At 40.0% G+C, this 21,508-nt stretch overlaps 1 protein-coding gene across 2 annotated transcripts in view; it reads left to right on the forward strand.

Annotated features, from left to right (window-relative positions):
* Positions 1-21,508, forward strand: part of AGPS (alkylglycerone phosphate synthase) — a 705,364-nt gene that overhangs the window by 300,030 nt on the left and 383,826 nt on the right. For both annotated transcript variants that reach the window (XM_053698493.1, XM_053698494.1), the window contains exon 10: positions 1,980-2,088. In XM_053698493.1, the coding sequence (XP_053554468.1) occupies positions 1,980-2,088 (109 nt within the window). The remainder of the gene's footprint in view (positions 1-1,979; positions 2,089-21,508) is intronic.

Raw genomic sequence — 21,508 nt, forward strand, 5'->3', positions numbered from 1 at the left:
CTGCTTGCCCCTCTCTTTTTGCACTTAGTGGTCCTTGTGCAGATCAATTACACTCTAAAACAATCTCTATTCATTGAGCTTTCTTTGAAGAGCAATGCACTTCTGTGAGCTAGCTTCTTGTCTTTGGCTCACCCAATGTATTCACCTAGCTCCCAGTAGAGAATTGTTCATCCTTCAACCGAGCATCACCAAGAGAATGAAGCAAATTTGCTAAAAATTAGAAATCTGAAAATTGTATGCTCTATCTGAATCATGAATGAAAAAAATGGGTTTATTTCTCAACTTTGTATGTTTATTTTAAAAGTATGTTGCTTTGAAGAAGAGGCATGTGTTATTTTCTGCAATGAAACAATGAGCAAGAGTATAGTCCCAATATAAAGTGATGCAATTTAGACAACACAATATCCCAAGCCGTGTGTGATAATATTCAGCCAGAACAAAGTTGCACATTTTAAATCAAACAAAATTGCACAGTCACTCACTACTGAAGTCCTCAATCTGATTAGAGAGGACCCTCACTTGTCAAATACAAGTAGGGAGCATATCAGGAACAAATCAAGCACCCAGCTCACAATACTGTTCGTGGGGAGGCACAAATTTACTCTGTCAGTGGTCGAAAACCCTTTTCCTACCATAATAGTCTTTACCCACTGCCGTGCCAAGTATTCATTCCACTTTAAAATACTTTCACACTTTCCTGGCAAGGGTGACATCATCAGGGGGTGTCAGCTAGGGACCAATGCAGCAATTTGACAGGAATACAAGGAATTGCCGTCCTTAAACCTTCTATTCTTTATTATATAAATATTAAAATAATTTCAGCTGACTCACTTACAAATATTAGTGATATACATGAACCGGCTCATGCATTTTGGCCAAAAGGCCGTAGTTGTAGCCATATAGTCCTTTAGAATTGTCATTATTTAAAAGGGCTAAAAATGTATGATTGGTCAATACAACTTACATAACTACTCACCATATTAAAGGGACAGTTACAACTGCAGCACAATTCTTATGCATTAAAAGAAAGGCAGAGGGAAGAGGAAATAGATGCTTTACATTGCATGGAGAGCAGGCAATAATTAGGAACAATGCCTTTATAAATTGTTCAATGTTCATTAATGTTGGAATACATTCTCCATAAATAAATCCTTAAAATACAACAAATTACAATATGCAAAAACTTACCAGAGAAAATAAAAGGGGGAGTTTACATAAATTGTGTATATATACACAAACACATATACACAACCTCATTATACAATAATAGTGGTAATGATGAGGATAATAATAATGTGAACACTGATAGTGAGTTGAAATTTATCCAGAGAAGGTCCAAAATAATAATCATATTGATGTTCTTAATAAATATATTGCTCCCAATAATTGATGAGGCCATACTTTTTTCCTTACCCATTAGTCTCTTAATATTTACCGTATATAATAAAGCTTTAAAGTTTTAAGGATGGCGAGCAGATTCCTTGTGTTTCTGTCATGTTATTTCTGCTGACCAAAATTCACAGTTTTGAGAACTACAAAACCAAGAATATGTGATAATATCTTCTAGACAGAAAACATGCCAACAATAACCTCACAGAAACCTCTGGGAGAACATATTATTGTGAATGGATTAATGGAAATATTTTACCAAAAAATTAAACATTGCAGCCACGAATATACAGCGCCGTACTTCATAATAAAAACTACTTATTTCAGGAAGAATAACCTTTAGATTAAAATGTGCCTTTAAATAGGAACTTTATTTACATAGATTTTTTTTCATCAAAAAAGCATAAAAAAAAAAATCCTGTTTAAATGAAAATAAGAAATCAGAAAATTGTTTTTAAATAAAAATCATTTATTTTGATGTATACAGTATTTATAATACACTATAATGCAGTAGTTTTAAATGATACACTCTCATACCTCTAAAAAAAAATCTAATGTTTTTTTCTTAATAGCTTCTATTGTCATTACAGGTTGTACACATAAAAATGGTTACCCCCAAAGGAATTATTGAAAAAAGTTGCCAGGGGCCCAGGATGTCCACAGGACCTGACATTCACCATTTTATAATGGGATCTGAAGGTAAGTAATACATCCTTCTGTGAACGATCTGTCAGGAACTGTAGTTTTTGTCACTATAAACAACAATTTGCACAGAAGCCAAAGATCCTGTTAATGCTAGAGATCAGAGTCACAATAACAGGATAATTTGGCATTTGTGCACATATGTTGTAAATTAAGTTTAAGCCAAAGTTTTATCTAGAAGGATGAAATCATGTCTGTTATTTTCTCTTGTTAAGTGTATCCAGTCCACGGATCATCCATTACTTGTGGGATATTCTCCTTCCCAACAGGAAGTTGCAAGAGGATCACCCACAGCAGAGCTGCTATATAGCTCCTCCCCTCACTGCCATATCCAGTCATTCTCTTGCAACTCTCAACTAAGATGGAGGTCGTAAGAGGACTGTGGTGTTTTATACTTAGTTTATTTCTTCAATCAAAAGTTTGTTATTTTTAAATGGTACCGGAGTGTACTGTTTATCTCAGGCAGTATTTAGAAGAAGAATCTGCCTGCGTTTTCTATGATCTTAGCAGAAGTAACTAAGATCCTTTGCTGTTCTCACATATTCTGAGGAGTGAGGTAACTTCAGAGGGGGAATAGCGTGCAGGTTTTCCTGTAATAAGGTATGTGCAGTTAAAATATTTTTCTAGGGAAATTGCTAGAAAATGCTGCTGATACCGAAGTAATGTAAGAAAAGCCTTAAATGCAGTGATAGCGACTGGTATCAGGCTTATTAATAGAGATACATACTCTTATAAAAGTGTATTTTAAAACGTTTGCTGGCATGTTTAATCGTTTTTTACATATGTTTGGTGATAAAACTTATTGGGGCCTAGTTTTTTCCACATGACTGGCTTGAATTTTGCCTAGAAACAGTTCCCTGAGGCTTCCCACTGTTGTAATATGAGTGGGAGGGGCCTATTTTGGCGTTTTTTTGCACAGCAAAAATTACAGACACAGACATCCAGCTTCTTCCTGCATGATCCAGGACTTCTCTGAAGGGCTCAAAAGGCTTCAAAAGTTGTATTGAGGGAGGTAAAAAGCCACAGTAGAGCTGTGGCAGTTGTTGTGACTGTTTAAAAAACGTTTTTGTCATTTGTTATTCCGTTTTTGGTATTAAGGGGTTAATCATCCATTTGCAAGTGGGTGCAATGCTCTGCTAACTTATTACATACACTGTAAAAATTTTGTTAGTGTAACTGCATTTTTTCACTGTTATTTCAAAATTTGGGAAAATTTGTGTTTCTTAAAGGTGCAGTAATGTTTTTTTATATTGCTTGTAAACTTGTTTTAAAGTGTTTTCCAAGCTTGCTAGTCTCATTGCTAGTCTGTTTAAACATGTCTGACACAGATGAACCTACTTGTTCATTATGTTTGAAAGCCATGGTGGAGCCCCATAGGAGAATGTGTACTAAATGTATTGATTTCACCTTAAACAGTAAAGATCAGTCTTTATCTATAAAAGAATTATCACCAGACGGTTCTGTCGAGGGGGAAGTTATGCCGACTAACTCTCCCCACGTGTCAGACCCTTCGCCTCCCGCTCAGGGGACGCACGCTAATATGGCGCCAATTACATCAGGGACGCCCCATAGCGATTACCTTGCAGGACATGGCTGCAATCATGAATAATACCCTGTCAGAGGTATTATCTAGATTGCCTGAATTAAGAGGCAAGCGCGATAGCTCTGGGGTTAGGAGAGATACAGAGCGCGCAAATGCTGTTAGAGCCATGTCTGATACTGCGTCACAGTATGCAGAACATGAGGACGGAGAGCTTCAGTCTGTGGGTGACATCTCTGACTCGGGGAAACCTGATTCAGAGATTTCTACTTTTAAATTTAAGCTTGAGAACCTCCGTGTATTGCTTGGGGAGGTATTAGCTGCTCTGAATGACTGTAACACAGTTGCAATTTCAGAGAAATTGTGTAGGCTGGATAGATACTATGCGGTGCCGGTGTGTACTGACTTTTTTCCTATACCTAAAAGGCTTACAGAAATTATTAGCAAGGAGTGGGATAGACCCGGTGTGCCCTTTTCCCCACCTCCTATATTTAGAAAAATGTTTCCAATAGACGCCACTACACGGGACTTATGGCAGACGGTCCCTAAGGTGGAGGGAGCAGTTTCTACTTTAGCAAAGCGTACCACTATCCCGGTTGAGGACAGTTGTGCTTTTTCAGATCCAATGGATAAAAAATTGGAGGGTTACCTTAAGAAAATGTTTATTCAACAAGGTTTTATTTTACAGCCCCTTGCATGCATTGCGCCTGTCACTGCTGCGGCGGCATTCTGGTTTGAGGCCCTGGAAGAGGCCATCCAGACAGCTCCATTGAATGAAATTGACAAGCTTAGAACGCTTAAGCTAGCTAACTCATTTGTTTCTGATGCCATTGTTCATTTGACTAAACTAACGGCTAAGAATTCCGGTTTCGCCATCCAGGCGCGTAGGGCGCTATGGCTTAAATCCTGGTCAGCTGACGTGACTTCAAAGTAGTCTAAATTACTCAACATTCCTTTCAAGGGGCAGACCTTATTCGGGCCTGGCTTGAAGGAAATTATTGCTGACATTACTGGAGGCAAGGGTCATACCCTTCCTCAGGACAGGGCCAAATCAAAGGCCAAACAGTCTAATTTTCGTGCCTTTTTCGAAATTTCAAGGCAGGAGCAGCATCAACTTCCTCCGCTTCAAAACAAGAAGGAACTGTTGCTTATTCCAGACAGGCCTGGAAACCTAACCAGTCCTGGAACAAGGGCAAGCAGACCAGAAAGCCTGCTGCTGCCCCCAAGACAGCATGAAGGAACGGCCCCCTATCCGGAAACGGATCTAGTGGGGGGCAGACTTTCTCTCTTCGCCCAGGCGTGGGCAAGAGATGTTCAGGATCCCTGGGCGTTGGAGATCATATCTCAGGGATATCTTCTGGACTTCAAAGCTTCTCCTCCACAAGGGAGATTTCATCTTTCAAGGTTATCAGCAAACCATATAAAGAAAGAGGCATTCCTAAGCTGTGTGCAAGACCTCCTAGTAATGGGAGTGATCCATCCAGTTCTGCGGACGGAACAAGGACAGGGATTTTATTCAAATCTGTTTGTGGTTCCCAAGAAAGAGGGAACCTTCTGACCAATCTTGGATCTAAAGATCTTAAACAAATTCCTCAGAGTTCCATCATTCAAAATGGAAACTATGCGGACCATGCTACCCATGATCCAAGAGGGTCAGTACATGACCACAGTGGACTTAAAGGATGCCTACCTTCACATACCGATTCACAAAGATCATCATCGGTTCCTAAGGTTTGCCTTTCTAGACAGGCATTACCAATTTGTAGCTCTTCCCTTCGGGTTGGCCACTACCCCGAGAATTTTTACAAAGGTTCTGGGCTCACTTCTCGCGGTTCTAAGACCGCGAGGCATAGCGGTGGCTCCGTATCTAGACGACATCCTGATACAGGCGTCAAGCTTTCAAATTGCCAAGTCTCATACAGAGATAGTTCTGGCATTTCTGAGGTCGCATGGGTGGAAAGTGAACGTGGAAAAGAGTTCTCTATCACCACTCACAAGAGTCTCCTTCCTAGGGACTCTTATAGATTCTGTAGAGATGAAAATTTACCGGACGGAGTCCAGGTTATCAAAACTTCTAAATGCTTGCCGTGTCCTTCATTCCATTCCACGCCCATCAGTGGCTCAGTGCATGGAAGTAATCGGCTTAATGGTAGCGGCAATGGACATAGTGCCATTTGCGCGCCTGCATCTCAGACCGCTGCAATTATGGATGCTAAGTCAGTGGAATGGGGATTACTCAGATTTGTCCCCTCTACTAAATCTGGATCAAGAGACCAGAGATTCTCTTCTCTGGTGGCTTTCTCGGGTCCATCTGTCCAAGGGTATGACCTTTCGCAGGCCAGATTGGACGATTGTAACAACAGATGCCAGCCTTCTAGGTTGGGGCGCAGTCTGGAACTCCCTGAAGGCTCAGGGATCGTGGAGCAATATTCAAGGCTCTTCTAGCTTGGCCTCAGTTAGCAACACTGAGGTTCATCAGATTTCAGTCGGACAACATCACGACTGTGGCTTACATCAACCATCAAGGGGGAACCAGGAGTTCCCTAGCGATGTTAGAAGTCTCAAAGATAATTCGCTGGGCAGAGTCTCACTCTTGCCACCTGTCAGCGATCCACATCCCAGGCGTAGAGAACTGGGAGGCGGATTTTCTAAGTCGTCAGACTTTTCATCTGGGGGAGTGGGAACTCCATCCGGAGGTGTTTGCTCAACTGGTCCATCGTTGGGGCAAACCAGAACTGGTTCTCATGGCGTCTCGCCAGAACGCCAAGCTTCCTTGTTACGGCTCCAGGTCCAGGGACCCGGGAGCAACGCTGATAGATGCTCTAGCAGCTCCTTGGTTCTTCAACCTGGCCTATGTGTTTCCACCGTTTCCTCTGCTCCCTCGACTGATTGCCAAAATCAAACAGGAGAGAGCATCAGTGATTCTGATAGCGCCTGCGTGGCCACGCAGGACCTGGTATGCAGACCTAGTGGACATGTCATCTCTTCCACCATGGACTCTGCCTCTGAGGCAGGACCTTCTAATACAAGGTCCTTTCAATTATCCAAATCTAATTTCTCTGAGACTGACTGCATGGAGATGAACGCTTGATTCTATCAAGGCGTGGCTTCTCCGAGTCAGTCATTGATACCTTAATACAGGCTCGGAAGCCTGTCACCAGGAAAATCTACCATAAGATATGGCGTAAATGTCTTTATTGGTGTGAATCCAAGAGTTTCTCTAGGATATATAGGATATTGTCCTTTCTCCAAGAGGGTTTGGACAAAGGCTTATCAGCTAGTTCTTTAAAAGGACAGATCTCTGCTCTGTCTATTCTTTTGCACAAGCGTCTGGCAGAAGTTCCAGAAGTCCAGGCATTTTGTCAGGCTTTGGTTAGGATTAAGCCTGTGTTTAAAACTGTTGCTCCCCCATGGAGCTTAAACTTGGTTCTTAAAATTCTTCAGGGAGTTCCGTTTGAACCCCTTCATTCCATTGATATTAAATTTTTATCTTGGAAAGTTCTGTTTTTGATGGCTATTTCCTCGGCTCGAAGATTCTCTGAGTTATCTGCCTTACATTGTGATTCTCCTTATCTGATTTTTCATTCAGACAAGGTAGTTCTGCGTACCAAACCTGGGTTTTTACATAAGGTGGTTTCTAACAGGAATATCAATCAAGAGATTGTTGTTCCATCATTGTGTCCTAATCCTTCTTCAAAGAAGGAACCTCTTTTGCATAATCTGGACGTAGTCCGTGCCTTGAAGTTTTACTTACAGGCTACTAAAGATTTTCGTCAAACATCTGCCCTGTTTGTCATTTACTCTGGACAGAGGAGTGGTCAAAAAGCTTCGACAACCTCTCTCTCCTTTTGGCTTCGGAGCATAATACGCTTAGCCTATGAGACTGCTGGACAGCAGCCCCCTGAAAGGATTACAGCTCATTCTACTAGAGCTGTGGCTTCCACCTGGGCCTTTAAAAATGAGGCCTCTGTTGAACAGATTTGCAAGGCTGCGACTTGGTCTTCGCTTTACACCTTTCCAAAATTTTACAAATTTGACACTTTTGCTTCTTCGGAGGCTGTTTTTGGGAGAAAGGTTCTACAGGCAGTGGTTCCTTCCGTTTAAGTTCCTGCCTTGTCCCTCCCATCATCCGTGTACTTTAGCTTTGGTATTGGTATCCCACAAGTAATGGATGATCCGTGGACTGGATACACTTAAAAAGAGAAAACATAATTTATGCTTACCTGATAAATTTATTTCTCTTGTAGTGTATCCAGTCCACGGCCCGCCCTGTCCTTTTAAGGCAGGTCTAAATTTTAATTAAACTACAGTCACCACTGCACCCTATGGTTTCTCCTTTCTCGTCTTGTTTCGGTCGAATGACTGGATATGGCAGTGAGGGGAGGAGCTATATAGCAGCTCTGCTGTGGGTGATCCTCTTGCAACTTCCTGTTGGGAAGGAGAATATCCCACAAGTAATGGATGATCCGTGGACTGGATACACTACAAGAGAAATAAATTTATCAAGTAAGCATAAATTATGTTTTTTTTATCGCATTTGGTGGTTAAATGGTGACATGAAATATACCAAAATGGGCCTAGATCAATACTTTGGGTTGTCTACTACACTAAAGCTAAAATTAACCCTACAAGCTCCCTAATTAACCCCTTCACTGCTGGACATAATACACGTGTGGTGCGCAGCGGCATTTAGCGGCCTTCTAATTACCAAAAAGCAACGCCAAATCCATATATGTCTGCTATTTCTGAACAAAGGGGATCCCAGAGAAGCATTTACTACCATTTGTGCCATAATTGCACAAGCTGTTTGTAAATAATTTCAGTGAGAAACCGTTTGTGCATTTAGCAGTAAAATGGTGGCATGAAATATCCCAAAATGGGCCTAGATCAATACTTTGTGTTATCTACTAAAAATATATATATATATGTGAAGGGTTATTCAGAGATTCCTGACAGATATCAGTGTTCCAATGTAACTATCGCTAATTTAAAAAAAATAAAATATGTTTTGGAAATAGTAAAGTGCTACTTGTACCTATAACTTGGGAAAAAAAAGCAAAGAACATGTAAACATTGGGTATTTCTAAACTCAGGACAAAAATGAGAAACTATGTAGCATGGTTGTTTTTTGGTGTTTGTAGATGTGTAACAGATTTTTGGGGTCAAAGTTAGAAAAAGTGTGTTTTTTTCCATTTTTTCATCATATGTTATAAAAAAAATTATAGTAATTTATAAGATATGATGAAATGATGGTATCTTTAGAAAGTCCATTTAATGGCAAGAAAAACGGTATGTAATATGTGTGGGTACAGTAAATGAGTAAGAGGACTCTAGAGCTTGGGTATATGTTCCCAACAGTAATGAATGAAGCCGTGGACTCTCCTCCCTTTAGATGGAAAACATAAATTATGCTTAACTGATAATTTCATTTCCATCGAGTGGAGGAGAGTCCACGGCTCCCGCCCGTATCTCCAATGGGCGGACCTAAACTTATCTAATTCATCCCCTCGATGGAAATGAAATTATCAGGTAAGCATAATTTATGTTTTTTCATTATGACATCAGATTGGCGCGTTCCCTCTCTTCTTTATTACGCTATTTGGATGTTGGGTTTCCTGAGTCCTACCTCTACATTTGCTTTAAAGCTTTTTACTTAATAAGTTTTTAAGAGCTATTTTCGATGGGTATGTTTTTTTTTCCCTTTCTTTTAATGGGGATATTACCATTTAACTGTGTTTTTTTCTGCATTTAACTTCTTTATTAGTTTTCTGCTGTAATGGAGCCTTCTTATTCTGCCCCTAAATCTGCCTTAGAAACTAGGTCATCTGAACACGATTGCTTCTAAAGGTGTTAGTGCTTCTTTTGTTTGCTACTTATAGGTTAGTTTTTCAGATTTTGCTCCTTTAGTTAAGAACTTTATTCGCTATGAAATGTTGGCAACCATGCCTTCTTCAAATATGCTTAAAAGGTCAGTTCAGAAATACCTTCTGCTAGCTCTAAGCTTGCTGAAGTTATTGATTTTAGCCTTGATGCTGCCGAGTTCAGAACAGAGGTCTACCTCTCCATCTTGTTTAAGTTCCTTTCATCAAAACAAGGCTCAGAAATCTGGTTACTCCACTCAAACATGTTTACTCTGGTTCACCCCTGAAGCCAAGTTCAAACTGGAAGTCTAAGCAGTCCATGAAATCTACTCCCTCATTCAAGTCTGCATAAAGGTGTGGCCCTTGATGCAGAGACTCTGGTAAGGATCAGGTTATACCTTTCTTTTTAGGGAGTCTAGTTTTAGTCTGTTCAGTATCCTGCTGGTGTTCTAAATATAGTCTCTCAGGGTTATTGAATAGGTTTTAAAACAAGGCCTCCTAGGGGAAGATTTTTCTGTCCATTGTTCAGAGAAATCATATGAAGGCTCAGGCCTTTTTCTCAGTCAGTTTTTGGATCTAGAATCTATGGGAGTAATTGTTCCTGTTCCCTTGTTGGAATAGGGAATGTGCTTTTACCTCAACCTGTTTCGTTGTTCCAAAGGAGGGAACTTTCAGGCAAGTTCTGGATCTAAGGCTCTGAACAAATTTCTCAGTTTTTGCTTTTAAAATGCAGATTATTCTACCTTTTGTTCAGCAAGGTCAGTTTATGTCTGCAATAGATTTTAAGGATGCTATCCTTAATGTTCTTATTATCAGGGAACATAATCAGTTTCTAAGGGGTGCCTTTCTGGACAATATTTTTCAGTTTGTTGCCATTTGGTCTGGCTTCAGCTCCCAGAATATTCTCAAATGTTTTAATTTTCCTTTTGTCTGTGTTCAGATCACAGGGTATTGCGTTATTTCCTTACTTGTACTATCTTGGTTCAAGCTGCATCTTTTTCATTTAGCAGATTCTTACACCAGCAGATTTTTGTTGTTTCTTCAACAACATGGTTGGGAAGTAAATTTTCCAGAGTTTGCTGTTTACTCAGACAAAGGTCGTTGTTTTTTCTGGGGATTCAGATATATTGTTTCCTTGAGACTTTCTTTGGCAGACCAAGAAGGTTTAAGCTAGTGCCCACTTGTCTAAACCGTTGGTCTTTCTTTTCCTTCTGTGGCTATGTTTATTCAGGTGTTAGGTCTCATAATTGCGTCTTTAAGTTTTATTCAGTTTGCTCATTTCCACATGAGGCCTCTTCAGCTTCTTATGCTTCCGCAATGATGCAGGGATCATACTCGGCTATCTCAAAGGATTCATCTAGTTTTCAGAACATGCCAGTCTGTCTTGGTGGCTGAATCATCAGATTATTATGCAGGGTTCTTCTTTTGCTCACCTTACTTGGACTGTGATCTCTACAGATGCAAGTCTTTCAGGTTGGGGAGGGCGGTCTGGGGGTCCCAGAGAGCACAAGGGTTTTGGTCTCCTCGGAAGGTGAGTTTACCAATAAATATTCTAGAACTTGAATTTGCAGAGCCCCTCAGAGTTGGACTCTTCTCCTTTTTAAACAAGACAGTGTTACTGCAGTAGCCTATGTCTATCATCAGGGGGGAACTCACTGTTCCCTAGCCAAGAAGGAAGTATCTTGAACTCTTTCCTGGGCAGAAGTTAGTTGCTAATTTCTGCTGTTCATATTCCAGAAGTGGACAACTGGGAAGCAAGTTTTCTCAGTCGGTAGTCCCTGCATCCAGGAGAATGGTCTCTTCATCTGGATATTTTCAATATGACAGTGGATCTTTGGGGCCTCCGAGATAGATCTGATGGCCTCTCGGTTGAATCGTAATCTTCCCAGGTACTGTCATTTCAACTAACCTATGTTTTTCCAATTCTTGTTCTTCTTCTCAGAATGATTGCCAGAATCAGGCAAGCGGAGGCATTGGCAATTCTGATTGCTCCAGCTTGGTCTCGCAGAGTTTGGTATGCAGATCTGGTTCAGATGTCCATTATACCTTCTTGGTCTCTTGTTCTAAGTTCAGGCCTTTTGTCTTGAGGTCCGTTTTTTTTCATACCGGATCTAAATACACTAAGCTCCATGGCATGGTGGTTGTATGGTTAGTTCTTAGGCAGAGAGGGTTTTTGGATACTATCATTGAGACTCTGATACAGGCCTGTAAGCCTGTGACCAGGAAGATTTATTAAAAGGTCTTTTTTGTTATTTTTTTTTTTTTTGAGGACAAGAAAAGGAGTATACATTACAGATAAAAATATAGACATTACATCAAATATTTACATCATATCTGATAAACTTAATTAAACAAGCAAGATTATAGTCCTTTCTTGTGTTTATCTCCCTTTACTGATCAATATAGGTCACTCATGGACCTGTAGTGCTGTAACATCCTATACACCTAAAAGTTAACTTAAATTTATATAACAGTAAAGATAACATAACAAATTTGCTTCCTAAAAAGCAGGGAGCAAAGTGCAAAACTAGATATACAATTAGTAGATAGAATAAAACTATGTATTGGTAACACTCTATCAGTGCAGACAATTATAAGTAAGTAAACATAAATGGAATAATGGCCAACGTGCGGGAGCTTGAGCATCCTGAAATGTACAGATGATAATCATGGAGACGGACCCCGTTCATTGCACAAGGTTAATGTTGTGGGGCAAATATGATTGTACTTTATGCCAAGCTAGAGGAGCCATCTAATGGACAGTCAACAAACTGTGTCAGTAAGCCTAGTGACAAGTATTTAAGAGAAGATTAGATGCAGTAATATAGTGTGAATGGTTTCTGATAGTTTGGGTGCAAGTGTATGTCAAATGGTCATAGATAAATCTCTCTATAAAAAATCGGAAACCTCAGATACTAAAGAATATGTAATAAGATTTGTGGTATTTATTAATGTGCAGTTCCCACCTACAGCCCCGGCCGCAAGCTGCAGTGTGAGAACTAATTTTTTAGCAAGACCTTTAGGCCTTACGTAGGATGTCACGTCGTATAGGAGAGGTGAGAAAAATAGATTTAAGTATTGCCCCCATATTATTGTTGTTTTTGGAGAGAGTTCTGACATCTATTAAAATTTACTGTGATAACAAGAGATTTATGACAGTACAAGTCCCTGCTGAGGTTCAATAGTACATTTTTTTCTATATTTAAAATTTAAAAAAAAAAAGATTAAATTAACATCTCTGCTGCCGAGTAGTAGATGCTAAGCTAAACGGTTTTCCCATCATAAGCTATATAAATAACAATAAACTACAACAAGGTAATTTGCCATGACCGTAAGAGCATTCCTGCCACTATAACATTATAAACCTGACCATGGTCAGCTCCATGATAAGTGTTCCCGATATATTCTTGATTCATCGTATCAGGGGACTGTCCCATTAGATCTATGCTCTTTGGGATCTCCGGTGGTTTCTGTGTGAGTTTAGACTCCTCCCAAGTTGCGGTTGCGGTCTCAAGCTCCTGTGAGACATCCCTGAAGACATGGCGATCAACCTCACGCTGGGTAACGTGTGTAGGCTTGGAGGTGGGTTTGAAATGCTGAAGCCTCCCTTTCTGACTGTGTATTGTAGCTGGGTTAGATGGTACTTTATCGGCAGAGGAGGGCATTATGTCCCAGAGGCCATTAGTCTGTCTCGAAGTTGCGTCTCTGGTGGTGTATAGATTTAGTAAGTAATCCAAGGGGGCTCTTTCTGCCAGAGATTGCACAATTTCTTCGAGCCTAACAAGATGTCGATCATAAAACCCCTTCAAGCTCATTTCTTGCACGCTAGCCATCCTTATGCGGATTGATGTCAAAGCCGAGAGTTTTGAATCAGACTTGTAAGTTCCAGTTAAGGCTGTATACCTCAGCATGCTGAGGGGGAAAGCGTTGCCTATTGTGAGCCACAGCTCTAGGCCTCTATCGTCTGATCCTGGGCTCTGGCTTCAAAAACGCAGCTTAAACAGTTGCAGAGAGCTCCCCACAATATAATGCTGTATGTATTAGGTGTTCTTGCTGTTTGGTATCTCCAATAACCAGTTGATTATCAGGGATTCAGCTAGAGCTCATGGAAGTGCGACTGCTCAGGAACTAGTCTTGGTTCATGGTTTTTCCTGGCATTCTTTTAGAATTCTTAAGATTTTGCAGTATTTGCAGGATGGTTTCGATAGGGGTTTATCCCCTAGTTCTTTGGACCAGATTTCTGCTCTTTCAGTTTTGTTCCACAAAAAAGATTGCTATTCTTCCTGACATTCGTGGTCTTGTTCAGGCTTTGGCAAAAAAAAAATTCTACTCCTTGAAATCTAAATTTAGTTTCTCCAACATAGGTGTGTCCGGTCCACGGCGTCATCCTTACTTGTGGGATATTCTCTTCCCCAACAGGAAATGGCAAAGAGCCCAGCAAAGCTGGTCACATGATCCCTCCTAGGCTCCGCCTTCCCCAGTCATTCTCTTTGCCGTTGCACAGGCAACATCTCCACGGAGATGGCTAAGAGTTTTTTGGTCAAATTTCTCAGGGTTCCATCGTTCAAAATGGAAACCATTCGGACAATTCTTCCTACCATCCAGGAAGGTCAATTCATGACCACGGTGGATTTAAAGGATGCGTATCTACATATTCCTATCCACAAGGAACATCATCGGTTCCTAAGATTCGCCTTTCTGGACAGGCATTACCAGTTTGTGGCACTTCCATTCGGATTAGCCACTGCTCCAAGAATTTTCACAAAGGTACTAGGGTCCCTTCTAGCGGTGCTAAGGCCAAGGGGCATTGCAGTAGTACCTTACTTGGACGACATTCTAATTCAAGCGTCGTCTCTGCCACAAGCAAAGGCTCATACGGACATTGTCCTAGCCTTTCTCAGATCTCACGGGTGGAAAGTGAACGTAGAAAAAAGTTCTCTATTCCCGTCAACAAGAGTTCCCTTCTTGGGAACAATAATAGACTCCTTAGAAATGAAGATTTTTCTGACAGAGGCCAGAAAATCAAAACTTCTAAGCTCTTGTCAAGTACTTCATTCTGTTCTTCTTCCTTCCATAGCGCAGTGCATGGAAGTAATAGGTTTGATGGTTGCGGCAATGGACATAGTTCCTTTTGCGCGGATTCATCTAAGACCATTACAACTGTGCATGCTCAGACAGTGGAATGGGGATTATACAGACTTGTCCCCGACGATCCAAGTAGATCAGAGGACCAGAGATTCACTCCGTTGGTGGCTGACCCTGGACAACCTGTCTCAAGGGATGAGCTTCCGCAGACCAGAGTGGGTCATTGTCACGACCGACGCCAGTCTGGTGGGCTGGGGCGCGGTCTGGAACTCCCTGAAAGCTCAGGGTCTATGGTCTCGGGAAGAATCTCTTCTCCCGATAAACATTCTGGAACTGAGAGCGATATTCAATGCTCTCAAGGCTTGGCCTCAACTAGCAAAGGCCAAATTCATAAGGTTTCAATCAGACAACATGACGACTGTTGCATATATCAACCATCAGGGGGGAACAAGGAGTTCCCTGGCGATGGAAGAAGTGACCAAAGTAATTCAATGGGCAGAGATTCACTCCTGCCACTTGTCTGCAATCCACATCCCAGGAGTGGAAAATTGGGAAGCGGATTTTCTGAGTCAGACTTTTCATCCGGGGGAGTGGGAACTCCATCCGGAAATCTTTGCCCACATAACTCAATTATGGGGCATTCCAGACATGGATCTGATGGCGTCTCGTCAGAACTTCAAGGTTCCTTGCTACGGGTCCAGATCCAGGGATCCCAAGGCGACTCTAGTAGATGCACTAGTAGCACCTTGGACCTTCAACCTAGCCTATGTATTCCCACCGTTTCCTCTCATTCCCAGGCTGGTAGCCAGGATCAATCAGGAGAGGGCTTCGGTGATCTTGATAGCTCCTGCATGGCCACGCAGAACTTGGTATGCAGACCTGGTGAATATGTCATCGGCTCCACCATGGAAGCTACCTTTGAGACGGGACCTTCTTGTTCAAGGTCCGTTCGAACATCCGAATCTGGCCTCACTCCAACTGACTGTTTGGAGATTGAACGCTTGATTTTATCAAAGCGTGGGTTCTCAGATTCTGTCATTGATACTCTTATTCAGGCTAGAAAGCCTGTAACTAGGAAAATTTACCATAAAGTATGGAAGAAATATATCTGTTGGTGCGAATCGAAAGGATTCCCATGGAACAGGGTAAAAATTCCTAAGATTCTATCCTTTCTACAAGAGGGTTTGGAGAAAGGATTATCTGCAAGTTCTTTGAAGGGACAGATTTCTGCTTTATCTGTTTTACTTCACAAAAAGCTGGCGGCTGTGCCAGATGTTCAAGCTTTTGTTCAGGCTCTGGTTAGAATCAAGCCTGTTTACAAACCTTTGACTCCTCCTTGGAGTCTCAATTTAGTTCTTTCAGTTCTTCAAGGAGTTCCGTTTGAACCCTTACATTCCGTAGATATTAAGTTATTATCTTGGAAAGTTTTGTTTTTGGTTGCAATTTCTTCTGCTAGAAGAGTTTCAGAGTTATCTGCTCTGCAGTGTTCTCCTCCTTATCTGGTGTTCCATGCAGATAAGGTGGTTTTGCGTACTAAACCTGGTTTTCTTCCGAAAGTTGTTTCTAACAAAAATATTAACCAGGAGATAGTTGTGCCTTCTTTGTGTCCGAATCCAGTTTCAAAGAAGGAACGTTTGTTGCACAATTTGGATGTAGTTCGTGCTCTAAAATTCTATTTAGAGGCTACAAAGGATTTCAGACAAACATCTTCCTTGTTTGTTGTTTATTCTGGTAAAAGGAGAGGTCAAAAAGCAACTTCTACCTCTCTCTCTTTTTGGCTTAAAAGCATCATCCGATTGGCTTATGAGACTGCCGGACGGCAGCCTCCTGAAAGAATCACAGCTCACTCCACTAGGGCTGTGGCTTCCACATGGGCCTTCAAGAACGAGGCTTCTGTTGATCAGATATGTAAGGCAGCGACTTGGTCTTCACTGCACACTTTTACAAAATTTTACAAATTTGATACTTTTGCTTCTTCTGAGGCTATTTTTGGGAGAAAGGTTTTGCAAGCCGTGGTGCCTTCCATCTAGGTGACCTGATTTGCTCCCTCCCATCATCCGTGTCCTAAAGCTTTGGTATTGGTTCCCACAAGTAAGGATGACGCCGTGGACCGGACACACCTATGTTGGAGAAAACAGAATTTATGCTTACCTGATAAATTACTTTCTCCAACGGTGTGTCAGGTCCACGGCCCGCCATGGTTTTTTAATCAGGTCTGATGAATTATTTTCTCTAACTACAGTCACCACGGTATCATATGATTTCTCCTATGCATATTCCTCCTTTACGTCGGTCGAATGACTGGGGAAGGCGGAGCCTAGGAGGGATCATGTGACCAGCTTTGCTGGGCTCTTTGCCATTTCCTGTTGGGGAAGAGAATATCCCACAAGTAAGGATGACGCTGTGGACCGGACACACCGTTGGAGAAAGTAATTTATCAGGTAAGCATAAATTCTGTTTTTTTAAGCCGTTGCATTCTCCTCTATTTGAGCCTATGGAAAATGTAGATATTAAACTTCTTTCTTGGAAGGTTTTATTTCTTTTTGGCTATTTCTTCTGCTAGAAGAGCTTCTGAGTTATCTGCTTTTCATGTGATCGTACTCACCTAATTTTTTATCAGGATATTCAGTTTTAAGGCCCAATTTTGACTTCTTACCTAAGGTTGTGTCTTCAGACAATATTAGTCAGGAAATTATTGTCCCTTCTTTGTGTCCTAAACCCAAGAATACTTCGGATAGACTTATTCATAATTTGAATTTGTTAGAGCATTGAAGTTTTTTGTTGATGCTACTAAAGATTTCAAGCAAACTTCCAGTTTGTTCATTTTTTTTTTGGTTTCAGGAAAGGGCGGAAAGTTTCTGTAGTTCTTTTGGCTTTTTGGTTGAAACGTTTGATCCATAAGGCTTTCTTAGAGGCAGGTCAGCCGCCACACGGATTACTGCTTATTCTACTAGATCAGTTGCCACTTCTTGTGCTTTTAAGAATGAGGTTTCAGTTGACCAAATTTGCAAGGCAGCTACTTTGTCTTCTTTGCATACTTTCTCTGAATTCTACCATTTTTATGTTTTTGCTTCTTCTGAGGTAGTCTTTGGTAAGAAACTTCTTTATGCAGTTGTCTCAGGTCTATTTTGATTTTTGCAACAAAAACAGATTGCAGTAGCACTCCACTAGTACTATTGGGGATGCCCTATATAATATTCCTGTATGTTGTGGTTAAATTTGGGCTAGAGTGCTTGTGCATGTGGGAAATTTACAAAGAAAAGTCAGAACAGACTGTATGCACTTATAATAACATCTGTGTCCCCTTAAAATATCATATGTTACAAGGGGTAAAGGAACAAGGCTACCATTGAAATGTAACTTTTATTGAAATTGATTAAAAAAGATGTGCGAATTTTAAAAAAAAATGCAAATATGTAAGTACTCAATAATAATAGGATTCATACACCACTTAGTGTCAGTTTTAACCAGACACTAAGTGGTGTATGAATCCTATTATTATTGAGTACCAACCAATCCTATTTGTGTTTTATAAAATTCACATATCTTTTTTTTTTTAATCAATTTCAATAAAAGTTGAATTTTAATTGTAGCCTTGTTCCTATTTAGATTTTTGCCTGTCCGTCATTTTATTTACATATTTACCGTTTATTCTTTGGCTTCTATTTGTGTTGTGGATTTTGTTTCTCTGTGAAAAAAAGATTGTTCTTTTTATCCCACCCTTATTTCTCATTACTAGTGGACTCCACAGCTTGGGTATTAACTCCCAGAATTAATGGATCGTGGAAGCTCATGATCTGTATGAAAGAAAACTTAATTTATGCTTACCTATTAAATTCATTTCTTTCATGGTGGTGATAGTTCACGAGAACCTTTCCTGTGAAAGGTGTTGGTTCATTTTTTGTGCAAATCTTTTTTATCTGCTCCTATTATTTTGCGTTACCAGTGAGGTGAGAGGGGTTTTATAGAGCTCTTAGGGTTTGGGGATCTTTACCTCCTCCTAGTGGCAGGGAAAAGTAATTTTCAAGAAACAGTTTTATGGGATGTATGATTACTGGTAGCTTTATGGGATGTATGATTACTTGTTTGAAACAGAGAGATTGGGTGCAGGAGGAGGATAAGACCTGGAGACTTCTGGGAAACGTCTGACTTAGCAAGTATATGTATCCAACAGTACTGAATATTTTATCACTTTGAATATAAAGAAATATATTTTTTGTTTAGCAGCATAAAAATAAATCTTAAAAATGGGTTGTGTTCTAGGTTAACGTGCATATTGAGTGGCATTTGTGTGTTATAACTCACAAATTACCCCATGTGAGTTAAGTGAGCTAGACATTAATTATGTCAAAAGAAACCTGATGTATACAATGTTTTTTTGAACTGTATGAAGTCAAAAATAAATTATTAAAAGTATTTGGTTTGAAACGTTCCTTTGGTTTCACTGATTAGATTTACTGGATTTAATCCATTTGCTGTGCTAATATAAACACATATAATTTAAAATTAAATTAAAGTGTTTTCTCTCATAATCTCTTGTCTACACATTTAATATTTTTGGGCAGGCAGTCCACTGCTGCCTCTTTGAATTTGGTAAAAATGCATGTGTACACGCTACTTCCCTTTTCCTGTCAGTTTTGCACTTGTTTTATGGATGTCTTTTTTTTAGCGTTGATAGCCCAGGCGTATAGATCTGCACAGATGAGGAAAGAGGAGAGCTATTTTTGCTGTAATGTCTCCAGTACAGGGTCTGGGTTCTTTCAGACCTTTATCTAATATGTCTTTTCTGATCAAGTACTAGTAAATATTGGTATTCTCCAATTTGCTGGGTAGCAAGAATAAGACATCCTTATGGGAAATGAAGGCTTCTTACAAAGATAGCCTTCCTGTTCCCAGTATGTACACATCAGAGATGCCACTAGGTTGTATCTCCCATGTTTATTCACTTATCTTAGGTTTCTTAGGTAATATCACTTGTGTGTTCAGCCGGTCACCCTTTCCAAATTAGGAAGAGAGACACTTTAATAAGTTACCACACCGTCTGAAATAGGTGCACAGATGCATTGAAATGTGTCAGAACACAAGAACCCTTCCCTGGGAGTTAACCTGGCTAGTTTGTGGGCACCGTGTAAAGAATTGTGTCTGGGATCAAATTAATTGTTCTTGTCTTCTGACACATTTCAATGCATCTGTGGTAACTTATTAAAGTGTCTCTCTTCCTAATTTGGAAAAGTCTTCACTACAACCCTTACTGACTCTGTGAGACAGGTTATAAATAGTGTAGCTAGTTCTTGTCTTGTATCCACAACTGAGGGGAGGCTTGAGTGTTCATTTCCTGACAGAATGTTGTTTAGACTCCTTATTAATAGTAATATATAACATTTTCCCAGTCATTTTTGCTCAGAAACATTATTTTTCCTGTTGTCTTATAACAATCTCTCCCTAGTCTGCAGGCTGTGTAGCTGGTAAAGGGAACTGTATGAGAACCAGTAAGCGTTGCAATTCAGAAGGGAAGTAAAACTATTTAATCAAATGTGTGAGATCACCAGATATATGCTGTACATATAGTTTCAACTACACTGTGTAACTTGCAGTGAGAAAATGTTGCCAAAAATATATAAAGCAAACAAGTATTCAATGAATTTGTTTATACCCATTACAACAGGCCAAGCTGGACAATCTGAGCAGACAGAACATTGTACCAGTAGCAGGGTAATATCTGTAGATTTGCAAGGGCTATTCTACAGAATATACACATTGTTTGATTCCTCTAATTATGTACTTGAGGAGGAGATGTGTTTTTATAGATGAAATGGCATAGCCTGAAGACTCTGTTTTTACCTACTCCATGTGGAAATGGAACTTAAAGGGACAGTTAAAGGGACATAATACTCATATGCTAAATCACTTGAAACTGATGCAGTATAACTGTAAAGAAGCTGACAGGAAAATATCACCTGAGCATCTCTATGTAAAAAAGGAAGATATTTTACCTCACAATTTCCTCAGCTCAGCAGAGTAAGTTCTATGTAAAAAGTTATACTTCAGCTGCTGCCCAGCTGCAGGTAAAAAAAAAATAAAAAAATGAAGAAATGAACAGCAGCCAATCCGCATCAACAGTGCTGAGGTCATGAACTCTTTTACTGTGATCTCATGAGATTTCATAGTAAACTTCCTTAAACTGAATAGGGAAATAACGAGAGTGCACAAGGCTAAACCCCTTAGCTGTCCCGGGACAGACATACTGATTTGCTGCTTAGAAGTCCTTTACAGTAGGATGTGGTTACTGAGGAACTTTTGAGGTAAAAAATCTTTTTTTTTACATAGAGATGTTCAGGTGATATTTTCCTGTCAGCTTTTTACAGCAATGCTGCATCACTTTCAAGTGTTTCAACATTTGGGTATCATGGCCCTTTAAGTCGAAATTAAACAGTCATTATTCAGATAAAGCACAACATTTTAAACAACTTTCCAATTCACTTACATTAACTAAATGAGTACAGTCTTTTTATACGCACACTTTCTGAGGCAGTAGCTCCTACTGAGCATGTGCAAGATTCACAGGATATATTTGTTATTGGCTGATGGCTGTCACATGATGCATTAGGAAGGAAAACATAACTAACTGACCTTTGTCAGAAAAAAAAATCTACTACTCGTTTGAAATTCAAACTGCATTGTCTTTTTATTATGCATTTATTTATTATGCAATTCTACTGTGTTTAGTAGTCCTTTAACCCAAGAGAGAAGAATATCATGTTGCTTTGGCTTTATCATAAATATAGTTTTTTTTTTTTATTCATAATCTGATTTGTTACAGTAAATTAAAACTACTAATGTAGCAAACAGAACATTTACCAATTAAAATTATTGATGGGAAACCTTTAAAATGATACAAAATTAAACACACACGGTTTTTCAGAAAAACAGA

Source organism: Bombina bombina, chromosome 1 (genome assembly GCF_027579735.1).
Source record: "Bombina bombina isolate aBomBom1 chromosome 1, aBomBom1.pri, whole genome shotgun sequence".
NCBI lineage: Eukaryota > Metazoa > Chordata > Amphibia > Anura > Bombinatoridae > Bombina > Bombina bombina.